Source organism: Palaemon carinicauda, chromosome 32 (genome assembly GCF_036898095.1).
Source record: "Palaemon carinicauda isolate YSFRI2023 chromosome 32, ASM3689809v2, whole genome shotgun sequence".
NCBI lineage: Eukaryota > Metazoa > Arthropoda > Malacostraca > Decapoda > Palaemonidae > Palaemon > Palaemon carinicauda.
Genome location: NC_090756.1, coordinates 81,897,448 through 81,918,908, shown reverse-complemented (window position 1 = coordinate 81,918,908; position 21,461 = coordinate 81,897,448). Strand labels below are relative to the sequence as shown.

The following is a 21,461-nucleotide window of genomic DNA, read 5'->3' as shown; positions in this document are numbered from 1 at the left end:
CACCCCACGGATTTCCCTGGGAGGGGGTAGACCCATGACGGCTCCATCCGTGACGGAGGCAAAGTGGCTTTCCCCCCTAGCGGGCCGAACAGGGCTCTTGCCACTCCAGTGCCTGCCTCAGTGGCTGCTGGAGCCGCCCCCGTGCCTTTGCCCAGTGTCTCTTCGGCTCCGTCCGCCCGTCAGATGCAGACATTGGCACATGTAATCTTTACCTTGCCTTTGCCCAGCAAGTCACCGGCTCCATCCGTCCAGCGGAGGAAGCCACTGGCTTGGCCCGGCAGCATGGCATCCATACCCATTACCACTCAGCCCCAGCCGAGCATCGAAGGCAGCCGCTGGCATATCAGGGTACTTACACCCCACAGATTTCCCCGGGAGGGGGTAGACCCGTGACGGCTACCTCCGTCCCAGCGGCTCCATCCGTGGTGGAGGAAGCCGCTCCATCGGACCAGCCAGAAGTGAGGGATACAGCTGCCCCCACGGATCCATGTGCTTGAGGATGCCGCCGACACGGAGGATCAAGTGGTAGGGGGCTTGTTAGACACAGGCGAGTGTTCCCTCGGCGAAATGTCCTCCTATAGAAAAGTCCTGGCTCTGGTCCGCCACCACCACAGATTAGACGAGCCTAAACCGTCGTCAGAGCAGGCTTGGCTTTCAGGTTTGGGGAGGATAACCCCGGCCAGCAGAAACCATCCTTGGCCCTACCGCTAGCGCAGGACGTGGCACTAGGCATGGACCACATCGACAAATACGTTGAAGGGACATAAGAACTTCCTAAGAGCCCAAGGGTCCTTCAAGCTCCTGCCGGGACTGAGGACCCAGAAGAAATGCTATGTTCCAGACGGGCATCATGCAGGTCTCCGCTCGTTGGAAGAAGCCTTTGCAACGTTAAACCACTGCAGTGCAGATGACAGAGCCCTCACTGCACCAGTGGTTTTCTCTCAAGCAGTGGCCTCCATGATGGAGGACACCTCACGAGACATAGTCAATGTGACCGCCTGGCTGGACTAGTGGGCGTGCGCCCTGACAGGGTTCCAAGCTATCTCACGACCTGTCAGTACCAGAGAATCAGGTCCTTCTACAAGAACTCATTCGCTCGGGAGGGAAGGCGACGAAGTCCCTTACCTTCCAGTCCCTGACCCAGATGGCAAACTGGGTGTTAAAGAGGAGGGACAAGGTCCATAACAGGTTCTCCCGTAGACTTCCCGAACGGGAAACAAAGTTTCGGAGGAATGCGCCGGTGTGGGGTGAGACCGTGTTCCCCCTGCAGGCAGTAGCGGAAACTATGGAGAGAGTGGGCAAAATTAATGACTCCGTGGAACCCAAGCAGTCAGTGGCAAGACGTCTTCCCCATAGGAGACCATCAGCGGACGTGGCCGACCCACCTACGGCACCAGCTAGACAGGAGGCCCCCTCCACTTCCTGGCAGCAATCCCCGCAGCCCTCCCGCAGGAGAGGTTCCCCAGCCCAGTCCTCCTTTAGGCAAAATACACCGGCTCAAGGAGTGCTGGCAGCCTTGAGGGAAGAGGATTTCATGATGTCCCTGGATCATCAAGGACAACTTTTTCAGATCCCCGTGCATCCCTCCAGCAGGATGCTCCTCAGAGTGAAGTGGGGATCCCAGTCTCTGCAGGTCAAGACTCGATGCTTCGGACTGTCAACGGATTCTCAGGTGTTCACGAGGGTGGTCACCGTAGTATCATCCTGGGCCCACAAGCAGGGCATCAGGCTGATCTGGTACCTAGATGACTGGTTGCTGCTTTCAGCCTCAGAGACAGTCTTAAAGGAGCAAGGAGCAAAGCTATTGCAGTTCTGCAGGGAACCGGGGATCACCATCAACTTGGAAAAGTCCCAGTTAGTCCCCACCACCTGGATCAAGTTATTCGACCATTCCTGACAGGTGCGCCAATGAGAGCCAAGGACTGGCAGAGGCTCGTGGGTCACCTGGTCTCGGAGAAGTTGGTTCCTCAGGGGAGGCTCAAGCTGACACCAGTCCAATAGAACCTGAAGGACCGTTGGGCACCGGGAGCCCCTCCTCAAGAACTAGTCATCCGACAGGGCGAACACCCTTAAAGGGGTACCATTCGCGTCCGTTCCTCCAGAGGTGTTGCTCTTCACACACGTATCAAAGGAGGGGTAGGGAGCCCATCTGCTTGAGGAAACAGCAGAGAGGAAGTGGTTTCCGGAAGAGAAGACCCTTCACATAAACATGCTCAAGCTACTAGCAGGCCAAAATGCCCTCGCAAGGTTCGCCCATCGTCTCCGAGGAAACACGGTAGCACTCAGGTGCGACAACGCCACCATGGTGGCATACATATAGAAGCAAGGAGGATTGAGATCAATTGAGTTGTGCAACCTCACGTCTCAAATACTGGAATGAGCCGAAAAGGAACACATCAGCCTCACAGCCAAGTTCATTCCGGGAAAAAGGAACGTTCTAGCCAACGGCCTCGGCAGGACAGGGCAAGTAGTGGGGTCAGAGTGGTCCTTACACCCACAGGTAGCCCTGAAGGTCCTCCAGAGGTGGAGCTCACCGGTGATAGACCTTTTCGCCACGGGGCTCAACGCACAGCTCCCCGTGTTCTGTTCCCTGGTGACAGACCCAGCAACAGTGTTCGAAGACGTCTTCCAACACTCGTGGGACGGATTCGACGTATATGCCTTTCCTCCCTTCAGGATTTTCAGGCAGGTTCTCAACAGGATCAGGCAGTCAAGAGATACAAGGTTGACTTTGATAGCGCCCTCGTGAGGGAGTAGTTCGCGGACCTACAAGCCCTGGCTATCCTTCCTCCGTGGCCTCTGCCGATAAGAGAAGATCTGCTACACCAGCCCCACTTCCAAAGATATCACGAGAAGCCCCAGTGCCTTCAGCTACACGCGTGGAGGTTATCGGGCGTCTACTAAATAAGGATGGATACTTAAAGAGGACAGCCTCGAGGATGACTGGTTATCTTAGGAAATCCTCGGTCATGGTTTACCTTGCTAAGTGGTATGCAGCTCAGAACCTGAGGCTCCTGGATGCATCGGTCCACAGGATTGCAGACTTCCTGGTCGACTACCTAGGGGTTTCCATTCCAGCCATCAAAGGGGTCCGAGCAGCACTGGGACAAGTATTTCTACTCAGAGGCATTGACCAGGGGGGCCTCTCATCAGTTCTCCATGCTCATCAGGAGTGTCGAGCAATCTTGTTCCCCCCGCGCCTCTCGGGTCCCGCAGTGGGACGTGGCTAAGGTTTTCAAGGTTTTGTCTAGGCCACCCTTTGAACCTCTCAAAGTTATCCTGGATAAAGACCTCACCCTTGCTAGCTCTGGCCTCAGCCAAGAGGGTGAATGAGCTCCATGTCTTGTCATTCGAGGTCTCACACTCGAAAGGGTGGAAGGACCTGGCCTTTAAGTTTCTGCCTGGTTTTGTGGCCAAAACACAGAACCCGGCCATCGTAGACCCATGGTTTGAAGGATTCTCGATCCCAGCGATCCCTCACTCAGACAACCTGGAAGACTTGTTCCTGTGCCTAGTGAGTACTATCAGAAAGTATCTTAACAGGACAGCCAGACTTCGGCCGGGCATCAAAAGTCTGTTTATTTCCTCAGGCCCAGTGTAGAAAGCAGTGTCTAAGTACACGGTCTCCTTCTGGCTTCGACAAATCATAAAAGGGCTTATGACAGTGAGGGGTCGGCAGTCCCTGGCAAGATACGACCCCATGACATTAGGGGGCTTAGCACCTCCTGGGAATTCGACAAGAACATGGCAGTAGGTCAAATCATGAGGGCGGGCACATGGTCCAGGCAGTCCAGCTTTACGGTCCACTACCTGAAAGACTCTACGAGGAAGTCCCTGGACTCCTTCTACATCGGACCAGTCTTTCCGCCCTTCAACAAGTTTAAGGCTAAAGGCCTGGGGTAGACCGAGGGGAGTAATTGCAAGCGACACAAGTTTCCGCCTTACTCCCCCCTTTTCCTTGCTACCTTTGTTGTCCCCTTCTTTTCCCTCCTCCCATGTGAGAGATGGATATTGTAGAAGACCATGTCTGAATTATGCATAAAGGTAACTTCAATCAAGTAGGCTTTTGCGTGCTTCCCCTGACTCTCCTACCCTGGACCTAGCCTCCTATCTAGGTCCCGTATCACGTACCGGTATGGCGGGTTGTCCGCCCTGTAATTCCACCCCTGCCGCCTAAAGTGTAAGTCTCCTAAGAAAGTAGTTCGAGGTAAGTACTTCGTGTTGGAACAAATCACAAATTTTAAGTAATTTGTATTTTTCCTAACAGTACTTACCTCGAACTACTTTCGGGTTATTGCCCACCCATCCTGCCCCGGGTGCCTTACAGGAGTTCAAATGGTATTTTCACATATGCTTACTGAAGAGTCAGACCTAGCAGCACACACTCGTGAGCTGACCCAGGGTCGCCGCAGGGCGATTATCCATCCATCACGGGCGACCCAACAAGGGAAACGGAGATAGGGGGAACTACGCAAAATTCTTGGTCGGATAGGAAGGAGATCCCAGATACTCCTAAAAAAATAGGTCGAAGTAAGTACTGTTAGGAAAAATACAAATTACTTAAAATTTGTGATATTATCTTCATTTAAATTTAATAGCGCTAGGAACACTTATTATATCATGCAAGAGAGTAAACTATAACGCCTAGGCTAGGAAGCCTAGCGTAAACAAGATCGGCTACCTAATTCGCTGAAACTAATGGGAATACTATCAGCATAATATAATTCCTTGCAATGAAGACTAGATACCTAATTTTTTTTATTTAAGCCAATATACCGGGAAAGTCGTTCTGGCCAACTAAATAACTCGTGCGTTACAAACGACAGCACCGAAGGCGCCTCCGGTCTAGGCAATAGCTCTGCCAAAATATTAGTTTAATTCGAAATAATTCTTACTTTACGGCCAGAGCTAAATTTATACAGCATAAGAATCAAATACTCAACTTTCCAGAGGCAGAAGAAGCTGGAGATTGCATAATAAATCCTGATAACGAGAGAGCACTGGGAAAACCACCGAGCGAAACCACTACAGAAAAAAGAATAAAGATGGCAGACGATTATGGCGCCATCTGAGTACTCAAATGGTAACGGAGGAAGGAGAACTTTATAACGGCTCCTCTTTTATTTGCCACTTTTCCCCCTCGAAGCGTAAACACTATGCGGTGTGAAGATTGCTATGTGGCGTGTCAAGAATACGCCCCCTGATATGTGATATCCTAAAAGGAAACTTTAAGGATATTCACGCCCGGAGTTAGAATTCTGGAGACCTTAAGTTAAATTCTCTGGGAATATCACTGTAGTCAAATATACCCTAGGAAGCTACTTAAAGGAACCTTCCATTAGGACGACATGGCCTGAGCCCAAAAATATATATATTACAGTATTATACATTACAGTATCAAAAGGGTTATATAGTATTACTTGAAAGGAATAACAGTATTTTGTTATACTGTAAGTGTTTGATGACCACTGGATAAAATCATAGTTCCAGTCAGGGGAATGACTACTATAGTGTTAAGTACTGTACTGTAGCCTTACCATGTCCAGTACATAGTGTACACGTGTGCACATGTACTGTACACTTATTGATATGTATTCATTTAATTTCAAACTACTTGTACTGTAATTGAAACCCAGTAAAATCAATAATAGGCAATCCTTAGTGCGTTAATTATCCGAGTGTAGGTAATGGGCAGTGAGTTGTTAGGTTAGGTTAGGACTTATCTCGCCCTAGGGTGCAAAATAGATGCGAAATTGCGTTTTTCGCGCCTGTCTCTGTTACCTAACCCTCGCAAAAAGTGGGGCTGACTGTATTTCAACCACCAATGTTTGTTGTTCAGTGTTGCTTCCTTCCATCTTATCAAATGGTATTTTGCATAAAAGTTGCACCTTTTTTTGTGTGATATCAACTCAGGAGTGAGTTCCTGTTTGTTATAATCAATTTTAGTAATTATGTCCTTTGTGATAAAAGAAAAGTTTTGATGACAAAATTTGTTGTTTCTATGAAACTCCCTTGATGTTCTTATTGCTTCTACTCAAAGCTGTGTTGATATCTACCTCAAACTAGAAATTTCTCGTTCTCTCACCCTGCAAGATGCCTTCCCCTCTGGGAACTACCATGTTATCTGGCTGTTAATGGCATGTAACTTAGTCAATGACACGACCATTTGTCTTTTACTTTTCAGTTCTCAGTCACAAACCCGATCATTAGTCTATTTACATCACTGATAAGGGGTGGAATGAGGAAAGGCTATGTACAGTTTATGAACATCAGATGAGCATAATGATAATGAATTCTATCATTAGAAAATTGTTTATTTTTTATGAATTCCCTGATGTTCATATGGTAGATTCACACATTATGATGGAGGTGGGATAGTGAAGGAAAGAGTTGGAAAAGTAACAATCTACATTAATAGATTTAACCATCTCTTGAGGAAAGTTTAAAAGGAAACCAATCCTAACCTCAAGTTAACCCGTAATCACTCATATTTTTTGGTTGGATTCCAAAATCTATACTGTAACCGCTATCCACCTTTTAAAACTAAAGCCCTATATAGTATAATAATTAAAACCTTTATACTTTCTCTCATTGAGAAAAATGAAGGTATAACTTAACAAGTATAATTAAATAAATAAACAGTAAATTCTTATTTGCCATATCTCCTACAGCACTTAACACCCATTAGAATATAGTAAAACCAGGCTTCTTTTAGATAAGCCACTAGACCAAAATACATCAACATTTCAAGTCTACTTGGATGAGTGTTCATGCCTATATAAAATTATGTTTTCATCTCTTATATGTACAGTATGTAAATGTCATTTTCATTCCATATATATTGATATCAAACTGATCATTTGCAAGACTTAAAAGATAACCATCCTTTCTTAAAACTTTTCCACCGAACTAGCACTTATTTCTCTGAATTTCCCTTTATGTTTATATTGGTTCTTCTCCAAAAGCCCAGTTTAATTGACACTTGCATGTAACACTTTTGAAATTTTCTTTTGCTTCAACAAATCCATGCCCTTAATATGAAAACTAGGGTAGTTTCATCAAAAATAAAATTAAGTACTGTACATTATTCTATTTGTACATTTGTGGTTTTTTTATAAAGCAATGAGCAAAATGTACTGTACCGTTGTTTTAATTTGCATTGCATTATTTGTGGTAATTTGCTATATTGTAATTTTGTCGGAACTTTTTTGTATGTATTTTCTTGTAACTTTAAATCTGTATACCTTTTTTTATATTTTAATGACTTTTAGTGTAATCGTCTCCTTACAAATCTTTATGCTTTCATGAACCATCATTTCCTCACTTGAGTTGTTTTGCTATTTGATGTTATGTATGTTATGTGTAGGTTTTGTGATCTTTATATAATTGCTATGTAATGGACACAATAACTATGCACTAGATTATCTATTCCTGTATGTTGATCAATGTCCCCAGGCATGACCTAAAATTAGCAAAATATCATACAATAGAGGTGGTGGTCTTCCATGTAACTGGGGGTATGCATGTTGTCCGTTGTCTCTTAAAAGGCAAAGTTTGACTATCTTACCAGATGAGTTAGAGAAAGGTTGATGAAACTCTTTACCAGCCATAGCTGTTTCACACTTACCAAGGTGTTTTACACTTGCCTACCTTGGTGGAGGTTTGATGAGCTTCACTCATTGTCTGGCATAATTCCAGATGTATCCACTTCTTTTATGCATAGTTTTTCGATTGAAAGTGCTTTAAGCAAGTGAAATGACATTCATGCTAAACTACCCACACTTTACTAGGATGGTACCACACCAACTCAGCATTTACATTTTCCTTGTTACTCAACCTGTGTGTAGCATGGACTTAGGAATTCTGGACATAAGACCCAGCAGAATTTGGGCCTTGTTGGCCATTCAATGCCAATGTGCAATTGAGGAAAACCCTGCTGTTACACTGAAATAAAAATTAAAGAGGTTGGGCAGTGGGATGGAAGAAACGAGCTAGGAATGGAGGTATAGATTAAGGCTGAAAAGTGAGTACAGCGAGGGGTCAAAAGGATGCTGCAAAGACATTCAAATAATGCTTAAAATACGATATGCTTCAGTGCACTTCAGCTGTTCCCTTTTCCTTTGTTGGAGATTACTGTACTTGTCAGCATCTCTTCTGCATACTCATGCTTTCAAATGTCAAATTTTGAAAATATCACATACCTGATTTTACATTCGATGTATGTCTTCTTTTGCTTCTGGAAGAGTGCCATTTTTTTTCATAATTATGGACCTACGAACTCCTACTAACGATTATTACAATGCATTGTGTTACTAGCAGTCATGTATGCCTTGCTCAACACCACTATGGGTACCTTCCTTCTTAAGGGACTAGGAGTACAACTATTGCATTTATGTTTCACAATTTTCAATATTAAACTTACCCGATAATCATGTAGCTGTCAACTCCGTTGCCCGACAGAATTCTATGGAGGGATACGCCAGCTATCACAATACTAGAAGGGGGTGTATTTACCAGCGCCACCTGTGGCCAGGTACTCAAGTACTTCTTGTTGACACCTCCTCAATTATTCCTCTGTCGTGCTTCCGGCAAGACGTTCTGGGATACGCTTATGTTATTGGAGTATTTTCACGACTTTGGTGAAGTATTTCTCTTTGATTTCGGCTGTCGCTTTACTGGAAACTTCTATATTAGCTTAGTTAGCTTTTGGAATTAATTTGATTAATTATGGTGACGAGAGAGTATGAACTCTCGTTCACCTTTCAATGGCCGACCCTTCCCTTAGACGGAAGTGTTGGTGTCTAAGAGAGTATAGACTCTCTTTCTTAATTTTGCTTAACAAAAGTTATAGATTTATTTTATATCTCTCCGCCTCTTATAGGCCTCTTCGATTAACTTCCTTTTATTATAAACTCATTAAAATTAATTTTTATATTTGTTTATATTCGACCTTCCTAATAGTAGGCGGTCTTTTACCGAAGTTAATAAACTTTGAGCCCGTCATTTCGGTTTTACCTGTTAACATATTATGCTATTTTAATGTTTTTGAAAGAATTTCTTTGATAGTCTCGTACTGTTTCAAAGTTGAACTAACGTTTTGTTTTGTCTCTGCAGTTGTTGACGTTCAGAACGTTCAACTTGCACTCTATCGTTACGATAGAGAAAGAATGTTCACGGTTTCACGTTGCAGTAAGAGTAACCGTTTCTAGCGTTTTGTTCATTCTTTCTTAACTTAATGGTTTTGATCCTAATAAAGGAACTTTTCAGTTTTTTCCTTTAACAATAATATGTTTTAACGATATATATGATTGGGCTCTTCTCTCAGGTTCTAAGTCTAGAGAGAGAGAGAGAGAGAGAGATAGAGACGGAGGGAGAAAGAGGATAAACGTTTCATTCAAGCCTGCCAGGCGTACGAGTAACGTCGTTATCGTTTTTGCTCTTCTCCCTAGTCTCTTTAGGGGAAGAAACTAAACGTTTCTAGAGTGATCTAGTGTTTAGTCTCTTTCCAGCCACTGAATTATCTTTCATTAGATTTTTCTGTTACATTGTAATTCTGTTTTCGCAATTACTAACTTTGAGAAAGGATAGAATTGCGTGTTTCAGGTACAAACCACTTAAAGTTTCGAGTTCAGTGAAATAAGTGCAAACAGAAATCAAAGTGATAAGTGATTAGTGCGTGAGGGTACTTTTGTGCGCGCCAGTCGTTCTCCCAGTCCGGGACCTCTTGCAAGCTCCCAAGCCCAGGGGAGAAGCAATGTCGAAGGGCATAAGGGTTCAGCAGGCCTTGATCGGCGCACAGAAGTATCCTCGGTGGTTGTGGGCGTGTCTTACCGAGACCGTCACTCCCACCCGCAGACGATTGAGCCCTTATTTTGCTCGTCTGCAGAAGAGATTAGGGGAGAAAATTAAGGCAGAGTAACGCTGGTCTCAGGTCTCAAGACCTCTTAAACGTTAAGTCCAGACCTATGCCAGACGTACGAAGTTAAAGTTCACAACCCGAATGCAGTCATTGGGTTAGCTCTGACTCTCCTCAGTCATCAGTTGATTACACTCCGCCTAAGAGGAGTAAGGTTCTGCCGCAACAGATCTCTGCTGTTAAGGCTTTACCTCAGCAGACCTTAGTGTCTGCCAACCCCAAGTTGACTCTACTGCAATCCATACAGTCACAACTTTCGGTCTTGATGCGTGAGTGTCGGGCTGAGAGTGTTGCGCCTCCGCCTCCGCCTACACTCCCCCCCGCCTATGATCGCTCCGCCTGATCGCAGTACCACCTGCCAGGCGTACGATGTTGTGAACTCTACTACAGTCCATGCAAGCACAGCTTTCGGACTTGATGCGTGAGTGTCGGGCTGAGAGTGTTGCTCCTCCGCCTCCGCCTACACTCCCTCCACCTACACTCGCTCCGCCTGATCGCAGTACCATCTGCCAGGCGTACGATGTTGTGGACTCTACTACAGTCCATGCAAGCACAGCTTTCGGACTTGATGCGTGAGTGTCGGGCTGAGAGTGTTGCTCCTCCGCCTCCGCCTACACTCCCTCCACCTACACTCGCTCCGCCTGATCGCAGTACCACCTGCCAGGCGTACGATGTTGTGGACTCTACTACAGTCCATGCAAGCATAGCTTTCGGACTTAATGCGTGAGTGTCGGGCTGAGAGTGTTACTCCTCCGCCTCCGCCTACACTCCCTCCGCCTACGCTCGCTCCGCCTGATCGCAGTACCACCTGCCAGGCGTACGATGTTGAGCCACGTGCTGAGTTTGCTGTTCCCTGTGGTGTTCAGCCTCCGCCTTCCTTAAGGCAACCTTTACAATGGGATCAGGAGGATTATACCTCTCTTCCTCCACCTCCACTTGCTGCTCCACCAGTGATGCAACACTCGGTTGAGGTACAACAACCTCTCCCGTCCATGAGTCAGTCTCCTCAGCTCTCGCTGCAGCGAGCTCAACCCTCCACAAGGCAAGCACCACAACACCTTAGCCTTGCGCCTCAGGAGCCTCAGCTTGCGAGACATTTACCTTGTTCTGCGCAGCCTCTTCCTCATCGCGCTCCGCTCACACCACAGGAACTGGAACTTGCTACTCCGCTTCCGCCAACCGCTCAGCAAGCGCAACCCTTGGGTTCAACCACTCATGCTAGGAGTCAGCCTCCTCCACCCATGCGCCTTCCTTCTGCTTGTCTTTTATTCAGCCTTTGCAGACTGAGCCTCAGGTGTTCCCTCAACGGAGTCTTGAAGAGGAAACCACAACTATTGTTGTTCCAGCTCGTTCTGACTCTGCTGTTCAGCATACCTTACCTCCATTTTCATACCATGGTTTAAACCCCATGCAAGCATGCATAAAGCACTCTAGCACTGGTCATGGAATTTCTGAGAAATGTTAAACGCCATGCACACGCTCTGCTTTCCTTACAGCAGGCTCTGCTTACAGCAGGCTCTGCTTACTACATGCTCAGCATACAGCATGCTCTGCATTCAGCATGCTCTGCATACAACATGCTCTGCATCCAGATGCTCTACATACAGCATGCTCTGCATACAGCATACTCTGCATACATCATGCTCTGCATACCTTACCGCATGCTTCTCAACATATCTTGGGTTGTTGCCAACTCACTAGACTGTCAAGCAGTTTCATAACGTTGCCTTCTAGTCTGCTGCTTTTGCACCAGTGAACCCTCACTCAGAGAACTTAGCTTTTCTAGGATAAGGTCCCTGTAGATGTGAAAGTTCTTTTCTCCCTCCTTCTGATATTCCCTTGAGGACTCTGTCTTTTGGAGGGAGCCTTTAGCTGCATAACCTCTTATGGACTTTTATTTAAGCATAACATGCTTACAGGGAAGGTAATGGTTCCACTTCAGTCGCTAATCCCGTCTGTTACCACACCTGCTCCCATAGACCTTGAGCTGTGTTGCATGACATGCAGTCCAAGCTTAGTCCTTGTTAGAGGATTTTTTGTTTACGGAGTCAATGTGTCACGGGGAAGACGTTCAACAACCAACAGAAGTGACTTGTTGTGACGCAGTGCGGCAACCTCAGCAACCCGTTAAGGAGTTGTCTGTACGACCCAGACAGTCTAGACAGATTCGGGTTGTCACTGTACTTCCTCGCTTGCCCATGATTGACAGTTTACAGACTGTGCAGCAGTATCATGATCTTGTGTCCGGCTCCGTCAGACGACTGGCTTTTAAGAGCTCCCACAAGTCGTCGCTGTCTGGAGATTTTCAAATGGACTATGGATCTGACCAAGGAACTGGGCCTCCTGGTCAATTTTGAGGAGTCTCAGCTCGTTCCATCCCAGACCATTGTCTCCTTGGGTATGGATCTTCAGAGTCGAGCTTTTCGGACTTGTCCGTCGGCCCCAAGGATCTTCCAAGCCCTAGAATGCATCCAGAGCATGCTGAGAAGGAACCGATGCTTAGTCAGGCAGTGGATGAGTCTAACAGGGACACTTTCATCGCTGGCCCTGTTCATCGAGTTAGGGAGACTCCACCTCCGCCCCCTTCAGTATCATCTAGCTGCTCACTGGATAAAGGACATGACGCTAGAGACAGTCTCAGTTCCTGTTTCCGAAGAGATGAGGTCTACTCTAACGTGGTGGAAGAACAGCATTCTTCTCAAGGAAGGTCTACCATTGGCTGTTCAGACCCCCGACCACCGTCTCTTCTCGGACGCATCGGACACGGGCTGGGGTGCGACACTGGACGGACAGGAATGCTCGGGAACATGGATCAGGAGCAAAGGACACTTCACATCTATTGCAAGGAGTTGTTGGCAGTTCATCTGGCCTTGATAAACTTCAAGTCCCTCCAGCTAAACAAGGTGGTGGAGGTGAACTCCGACAACACCACAGCCTTGGCTTACATCTCCAAGCAGGGAGGGACTCATTCGAGGAAGTTGTTCGAGATCGCAAGGGACCTCCTCATTTGGTCAAAAGATCGAAAGCTCACGCTGGTAACGAGGCTCATTCAGGGCGATATGAATGTCATGGCAGATCGCCTCAGCCGGAAGGGTCAGGTCTTCCCCACAGAGTGGACCCTTCACAAGAATGTTTGCAGCAGACTTTGGGCCCTGTGGGGTCAGCCAACCATAGATCTATTCGCTACCTCGATGACCAAGAGGCTCCTCTGGTATTGTTCTCCGATTCCAGACCCAGCAGCAGTTCGCGTGGATGCCTTTCTGCTGGATTGGTCCCATCTCGACCTGTATGCATTCCCGCCGTTCAAGATTGTCAACAGGGTACTTCAGAAGTTCGCCTCTCACAAAGGGACACGGCTGACGTTGGTTGCTCCCCTCTGGCCCGCGAGAGAATGGTTCACCGAGGTACTGCAATGGCTGGTCGACGTTCCCAGGACTCTTCCTCTAAGAGTGGACCTTCTGCGTCAACCTCACGTAAAGAAGGTACACCCAAACCTCCACGCTCTTCGTCTGACTGCCTTCAGACTATCGAAAGACACTCAAGAGCTAGAGGCTTTTCGAAGGAGGCAGCCAGAGCGATTGCCAGAGCAAGGACGACATCCACTCTCAGAATCTATCAGTCTAAATGGGAAGTCTTCCGAAGCTGGTGCAAGGCCAATGCAGTTTCCTCAACCAGTACCACTGTAACCCAGATTGCTGACTTCCTGTTACATCTAAGGAACGTAAGATCCCTATCAGCTCCTACGATCAAGGGTTACAGAAGTATGTTGGCAGCGGTTTTCCGCCACAGAGGCTTGGATCTTTCCTCCAACAAAGATCTACAGGACCTCCTTAGGTCTTTTGAGACCTCAAAGGAACGTCGGTTGTCCACTCCAGGCTGGATTCTAGACGTGGTCTTAAGGTTCCTAATGTCATCAGGATTTGAACCGCTTCAATCAGCCTCTTTTAGGGACCTCACATTAAAAACTCTTTTCCTCGTGTGCTTAGCAACAGGTAAAAGAGTAAGTGAGATCCACGCCTTCAGCAGGAACATAGGTTTCACATCTGAAACGGCTACATGTTCCTTGCAGCTCGGTTTTTTGGCTAAAAACGAGCTTCCTTCCCGTCCTTGGCCTAAGTCGTTCGAGATCCCAAGCCTGTCCAACATGGTGGGGAACGAACTGGAGAGAGTACTTTGCCCAGTTAGAGCTCTTAAGTACTATCTAAGAAGGTCAAAACCATTACGAGGACAATCAGAAGCCTTATGGTGTGCTATCAAGAAGCCTTCTCTACCAATGTCTAAGAACTCAGTTTCTTACTACATCAGGCTTCTGATTAGAGAAGCAAATTCTCATCTGAAGGAAGAAGACCTTGCTTTGCTGAAGGTAAGGACACATGAAGTGAGAGCTGTGGCTACTTCAGTGGCCTTCAAACAGAACCGTTCTCTGCAGAGTGTTATGGATGCAACCTATTGGAGAAGCAAGTCAGTGTTCGCATCATTCTATCTCAAAGATGTCCAGTCTCTTTACGAGTACTGCTACACCCTGGGACCATTCGTAGCAACGAATGCAGTAGTAGGCGAGGGCTCAGCCACTACATTCCCATAATCCCATAACTTTTTAACCTTTCTCTTGAATACTTTTTATGGGTGGTACGGTCGGCTAAGAAGCCTTCCACATCCTTGTTGATTTGGCGGGTGGTCAATTCTTTCTTGAGAAGCGCCGAGGTTAAAGGTTGTGATGAGGTCCTTTAGTATGGGTTGCAGCCCTGTATACTTTAGCACCTTTGAGTTGATTCAGCCTCCCAAGAGGAACGCTGCGCTCAGTAAGGAAGACGATCTTATTAAAGACAGAGTAACGGTTCAAGTCGACTTCCTTACCAGGTACTTATTATTTCATTGTTATTGTGGATAACTGATTATATGAAATACGGGATACTTAGCTATCCTTTAGTCTTGTACACTGGTTTTTCACCCACCCCCCTGGGTGTGAATCAGCTACATGATTATCGGGTAAGTTTAATATTGAAAAATGTTATTTTTATTAATAAAATAAATTTTTGAATATACTTACCCGATAATCATGATTTAATCGACCCTCCCTTCCTCCCCATAGAGAACCAGTGGACCGAGGAATAATTGAGGAGGTGTCAACAAGAAGTACTTGAGTACCTGGCCACAGGTGGCGCTGGTAAATACACCCCCTTCTAGTATTGTGATAGCTGGCGTATCCCTCCATAGAATTCTGTCGGGCAACGGAGTTGACAGCTACATGATTATCGGGTAAGTATATTCAAAAATTTATTTTATTAATAAAAATAACATATTACATCTTACAATGTATTTAGAATACCTTAAATAAAACAAAGCCAAGAGTATCCATTGCTCTGTTTAGAGGGTCCCTCCTGTTAATGACCTCAAAACACTATTCATTAATTAATAATCATCAGTGTTAAAGATTCATCCCATTTACTTCAGGTTTTAGAATACTTTTTCTCCCAGCATAACATCCCCTTTATTTAATTAGGTTTTTATCTTTAGGCATGTTGTCCTATTGATCCTTTTGTTATGTACAGATATTACTATTTGAAGGATCTTGACATTTAACAACTCCTCAATATTTCAAGGCCACAAAAAGAAAAATGTCATAGAAAAAATTTAATCTTATATACAACCTTTACGTAGCATAAACACAGTATGGTACTGTAATTACAAAATATATACAAAGACATAAATACAAAATATTTACAAATTACACAACTCTGTTTTTGTCTTTTCAATCACTTTAGATGATGCAGCACACTCATCTGGAATAAGTCTAGCAATGTGATGGCAACTTCATTAACAAATCAACAGTTTATGTTTCTACTTTGTATCAGTTGAGGTATGATTTATCACAATCTCCCCACATCTCTTATTTATTTATTATTATTATTTTATTTTATTTATTACCCTGATGACTGAGACAACCATCCAAGCCAAAGTATGCCAAATTATTGACAACTGTATTTCCCAGAACCATTTGCTAATGTCATGGATTATCATTCCAGTAATGTGTCTTTTAATGTTATCCAGTATATAAACTGAAGGCTATATTGGTGACGCATTATAACTCATCAAATATATGTTTACATCGAAGCATACGTGAAAATTTGTGAATTAACAATTCAAGACAGTTCTTTAAAAATGACAATGTTCTGATATGATGTAATGAAATTTAATATTTTAAGTGTTGCGGCCCTGTAAAATAGTAATTCAACCAGACAACCGATTCTAACAAACATATATAAAATTATTATTGGTTTTGCAAAACATGTTCTTTCCCTCAATCATATTCATTCTTTTCAGTTTTTTTTTTCATAACAATTTTCATTTTCAGGTGTTCCTTATTTATCCTCTACTCCACAATATGGACATCACCATTATCATCCCTCAGTGGACGTTTTTTTTTTTTTTTTTTTTTTTTTGTGAGAGCTCCATTCACTAAATCAAAACCGTTATTTTGTTAAAATAAGTTCAATTTAGTGTGGGAACCATTCACTACCATAAAAACCTAATTCTTACTCATGGGAATCTCTTTGAGCAACACTTAAGTTTTTGTACATTAGTTAAATATTTCCAGTTCAGCATATGTAACAAAATTCTGGAATCAGTTATTTACAACAAACAAGATGTTAAGGAATAAGTATCCTTTGCCTAAAACATATAAGGTGACTAGAAGTAATTACAATGAAAAGTGGACATGTTAAACGTCAAATTGTTTAGGTGTCTTTCAAAATGGGATTAAATTTATATAAATTGCTTTTAATATCACTTCCACATAATTTTTTTTTTCAGTTTTTAAACTGTAATTCTTAATCATTTTTTCACTTCATTTGCATCATCTTTTGGAGTTTTTTTTATGTATTTGAGTAACATGTCTATTTCTGACCCATTTATTGTCACACACTTGGAAATACCTCTAGGAACACCCAGTATTTTTTTCTTTTCAGGTAATGAAACCAATAAATTGAAAATGAATTTAAACACAAAGGTTCTTATGGATAAATCTTGAAGCAACACAAACGATTCCACCTTCAATTTGTAAACAAAAAATAGACATTTCACCAGGAAAAAAAAAATCATGGTTTAAACCAGAGAAGAGAACACAAGGTATGGAGGAGGACAGTTCATTACAAGTCTTGCATCTTTCTGATGCACAAGAGGAGATTCTTCCTTAATTTGGTTTTGTTCATATTAACTGAGAAGATTCTACAGCGCTACAATTCAGCAATGATAATATCAGTACAGCAGTTATGTTGGATTTTATGGTTGAAAAGTACATTTGCTTATATTTATATCATATGTTTATATAAACAGTTTCTCAACACAAAACCTTTACTTTTACATAACGTAATCATGCCACACATGATTCCAAGATACACAATCCAACACCAGAAGAAGTGGATGAAACCACAGCAGTTCAGCTTACTCATGCGCAATCAAGTCCCCAACAGTATCCGGTATGAGAATAGAATGTTAAATATGTGTAGTTTAATCCAGCTGTGCCAGAACATAGGACCAGGAGAGGGGAACTCCTTGTAATAATGTAATGGAATTGTATTGAAAAAATATAAGCATTTGTTTTGTTAAAACATTACATTTGCTTTTTCACAACCACATTACTGTATTTTTGAATGGCATGAATAACATTTTAAGTCAGGTGTGTAGAGCAACAAATATAGCTCAGAAAATATGATGGATCTCGTGGTGCAAAGATAAGAAAAGCAATCATAAGCTTCAAGAGAAACCAGGAACCTTATCTAAACCTGGGGCAATGATTATTCTTGCTGCTCCTAGAGGAGGATAGAATCAAGTCAAAAGAAAAGACTTCAGTTTACAAATTGATGAAACCTTGTGATTACAAAGGTGAAGACTATTCATATGACGTAATGTTATGAAAGGCAAAAAACCCAAATAGCTCACAAGCAGGTTTTCATAATTTACAAGAAAACAAACCACCTCAGAAAGCCATCCTGAGATGCAGATGTTAACCTTATTAGAGGCATAAAGAACATCTTGAAAGAGATGATGCAAATGATACTATGGTACATTAAAGAGAAAACTGCCAGATTAAGGCAGGAACAAACCATAAAGATCTATCATGACAACAGTCTCACAGAATATAAGCAGAAGCATCTATGCTGAAACAATTTTGGAACAAGAAGAAAGTATATTCAGAAAGATCATCAAATAAAATCAAGCAAAGATTTAACTTCGACTGAGCATTAACTGGAAAGAATCATCAAATTTGAAAGGTGCCCCGACTAGCCTCTGTAGGGACCTTGTATCCCCATATACTGTAGAACGTCAAAGAAAAATATCTCCCGACTCCTCAATCTAACATCAGATAATTCAGTTAACTACCCTACCATAGACTGCTGGAGACCACGTGTGCATGTACTGACCTATCTATGCCATATGAGCTGGTTCTTATTCTGCTGGTGGGTGATATGTCTGGCCATTGCATCCAACAATTAGATTATAAGAAAGCAATGAATTTATGGTGAAAAAAAATTGCTTACAATTTGCAATTAAGAATATCAACATCGCTCCATTTACAGTACCATTTAATAATAAAACACTTCAAGGAAGCCACTTATCATACCACATTATGGCACATCCTCTCTAGTTTTTCATGTAAAAGTTGATAATCCATATCAATTTACACTGTTTAGGCAAGATGTCCACAGTAAGGATACACTAAAGACTGCTAAAGGTCTGTTAAGCACAATATAAAATACTCCTGATCTCAAATATAGTGATGTAAAGAAAAATATCACAGACATCTACGATATAGGCATTTACAAAAGGAACAAATTAGTCTATAAGGAAGTAACACCCAAATCATTACATACAATATATCAAATCTACAAGGCCTTTTTTTACAGTAAATTACACAGACAAAAAAAGTTTAACGAATGATTAAACTTTACATAAGATAACTTACCATGAAAATGAAATGTGGTTTTGAGTACAATTCTAAAATACTTGATTGTCAGCACAACACTGAAATATCTCTTCTTCAACATTCCTTTGCATATTCCTACATTTTGGAATGTAGGTTTCAAGACAAGCTTCAGATGTGATCAAAATGTTTGGAAAATTGCCAAAGTAATATTCAAATAAAAAAAATGATGCCTTTTAAGCTATGGCTAGCAAAAAGTATTGAGAGAACTTACTGTTTATATGCACAGTACCTGTATTTTATTCAAGCTAATCTAAATTCTTTAATGATCCAGTATTTATCTCCAGGCTGAAGCTTGCTGATTGTTTTTTTTTTTACAAAGATTGAATTGTGCTGTTTTTTTATTACTGCCAATAAATGGAAATGAAAGGGCTTGGATACTTCCCACTATGTTGAATGGCTTGCACTTAACATTTCTGTCTCCCACAAGTTGAACGTGATCAGATATTTAATCGCTCTCTCCAAATCAGTTCAACATTTTAAAAAACTAAATGAATTTCTGGAAACCAAGATCTAATTATCAAAAAGACAGAAAAAAATTTGGATGACTTCTTACACTAAGTAAAATGCCATGTTAAGTAACAAGAATCCAAGCCCTGAATGTACACTTTATGGTGTAAAATATGAGTATACTCAAGGTTTCAAGGTTAACATTGTTTACAATAATCAACTGTAGTTATGTGTACATTGCTCAAAAAATGGTTAAAGGACAAATCATTAGTTATCACAGGTATTTGCCTTTAATATATTACTTGTTAACTTATATTTTTAGAGTAGCAATCAGTTCAAATCAAATAAACTTGTTGTTAACTACTAAATTGTTAATGTGCAGTGCTTAGTGGCCCTTTTTAAATCCTCATGAGATGATTATCACAGGTCAATTAATAGCTCTGCTTGTAGCACAAACACAAACTGTCAGGCACCAACATCATCTGTGCTCCAGGTTCTGAAACCACACAGATACGGTAATAATTTTGCGGTTGTAGTAGGCAGAACACGATAAATTTTATCCGGAGAGTTTCTGCTATGGATTGGAAGGTGTCTGTGCAGTGTTGTAAACACTGCTTGCGTTCTTATTTTTCAGTCGTCTTTATTACCCAATACATCAGCACATCGTTGAGTCCCACTTAGTTCTTACGGTATAAAATATCTTACCTAATACTATGGAAATGATGATGATGATGATGATGATGATCTACGGAGCACTACCATGATCACTTTTCATGTGGATGGAATGATAAAGGTATATGTAACTTGTGGGATGGGAATACACTTCAAAATACTGTGCAGTGCAATGACAAGTACATGGAAAGAATGGAAATAAGTAAAGAACTGTGACAACGTTTGTGGATATTCGTGCATTGGAAACTATACACAAAGTCTACTAGAACTACTGTACTGACACTACGTAACCGCTGGCATTAAAAATGCAACATTAGGTAAATCATGACTGTCCTTTAAAAATTTATCTAAGTTTGAAAACTTTAAAATATAAATTAATCTGTGTACAAAATTCAAACTAAATCCTATCCTACATAAAAAAAAACAAGGTAAACATTGTAAATAACCAAGCTTATTACATGACGTATTTAAAGAGGACTTGTACAGCCAAATTAAAAGTTACATGAGACTCAATCCCAAGGAGAGAAAATTTAGATACAGTCCGTATACTGTACTTATTTCACAGGAAACATTTTAAAAATCTTCAATGAAAATCTGCACTGTGACTTGAAGCTTGGTCTTTTACTAGAGTAAAAATCCCTCTTACTAACATATGGAATGACTAAGTAGGCTCTATCTATACTGCAGCACGAATCTGGGAAAGTAAACGAAATAGAAGTTGCCACAGCTGTCTCTTACAATATGAACATTTGTGAAAATAAAGTTGTATCCCTATAACTAAGATTGATTTAAAAAACGCTATTTTCTCGTGGGTCAAAGTCTTCCGGGGTAAAATTGAAACGTCTGAAGGAGTTGCCACAACAGTGACAAAACAACGACAGACTGAAGGACCTGAAGGTTACAGCCATCGCACACCAGCTGATCTCTATAATACTCGGCTGATACAGGAGGCTCTGTTCCTTTTTTGCAGATCATCTCCTCCTAGAAAATCCATTATTTCATGAAACATAATACCCTAGATAGTACAGTATATTCTTAAAAATAGATTGACCTTTTCAAGTTTCAAATAGCTGGTCCAAATGTTTTGTTTTATAAACTAAAATATACTGTAATTACAGGAATTAGATAACCTGTAAGTGATTATTGTACGCTAAAATCATTAATGGTAATTTTAGTTGTATAAGTTTGCTCTTGTCATAACGGCTGTAAACTTGACTGTTATCTTCACTTTAGTTTACTTTACAAGCAGTATTACGAATTTTAAGGTAATTTGTATTTTTCCTAACCATACAAACCCGAGATCTTTAATAGGAGTATGACGTCAGCAAAGCTGGAACATACTTGGTTGCCAAGTGGCAGGTAAGACCCTAATTATCTTTGCACAAAATTCAAAAGGATTTAGGGTAGACCATAACCATAAATGGTAAGTTGATGAAGAAT

The 21,461-nt window shown here is 42.4% G+C and overlaps 2 protein-coding genes across 2 annotated transcripts in view; one reads left to right on the top strand and one right to left on the bottom strand.

Moving 5' to 3' along the window:
* LOC137625415 (leishmanolysin-like peptidase) overlaps positions 1–21,461 on the top strand; it is a 362,803-nt gene that overhangs the window by 205,335 nt on the left and 136,007 nt on the right. The gene's annotated exons all lie outside the window — the stretch shown is intronic.
* Positions 15,538–21,461, bottom strand: part of LOC137625423 (leishmanolysin-like peptidase) — a 57,386-nt gene continuing 51,462 nt past the window's right edge. The window contains exon 17 of the mRNA XM_068356332.1: positions 15,538–21,002. Within this exon, the coding sequence (XP_068212433.1) occupies positions 20,835–21,002 (168 nt within the window). The 3' untranslated portion in view covers positions 15,538–20,834. The remainder of the gene's footprint in view (positions 21,003–21,461) is intronic.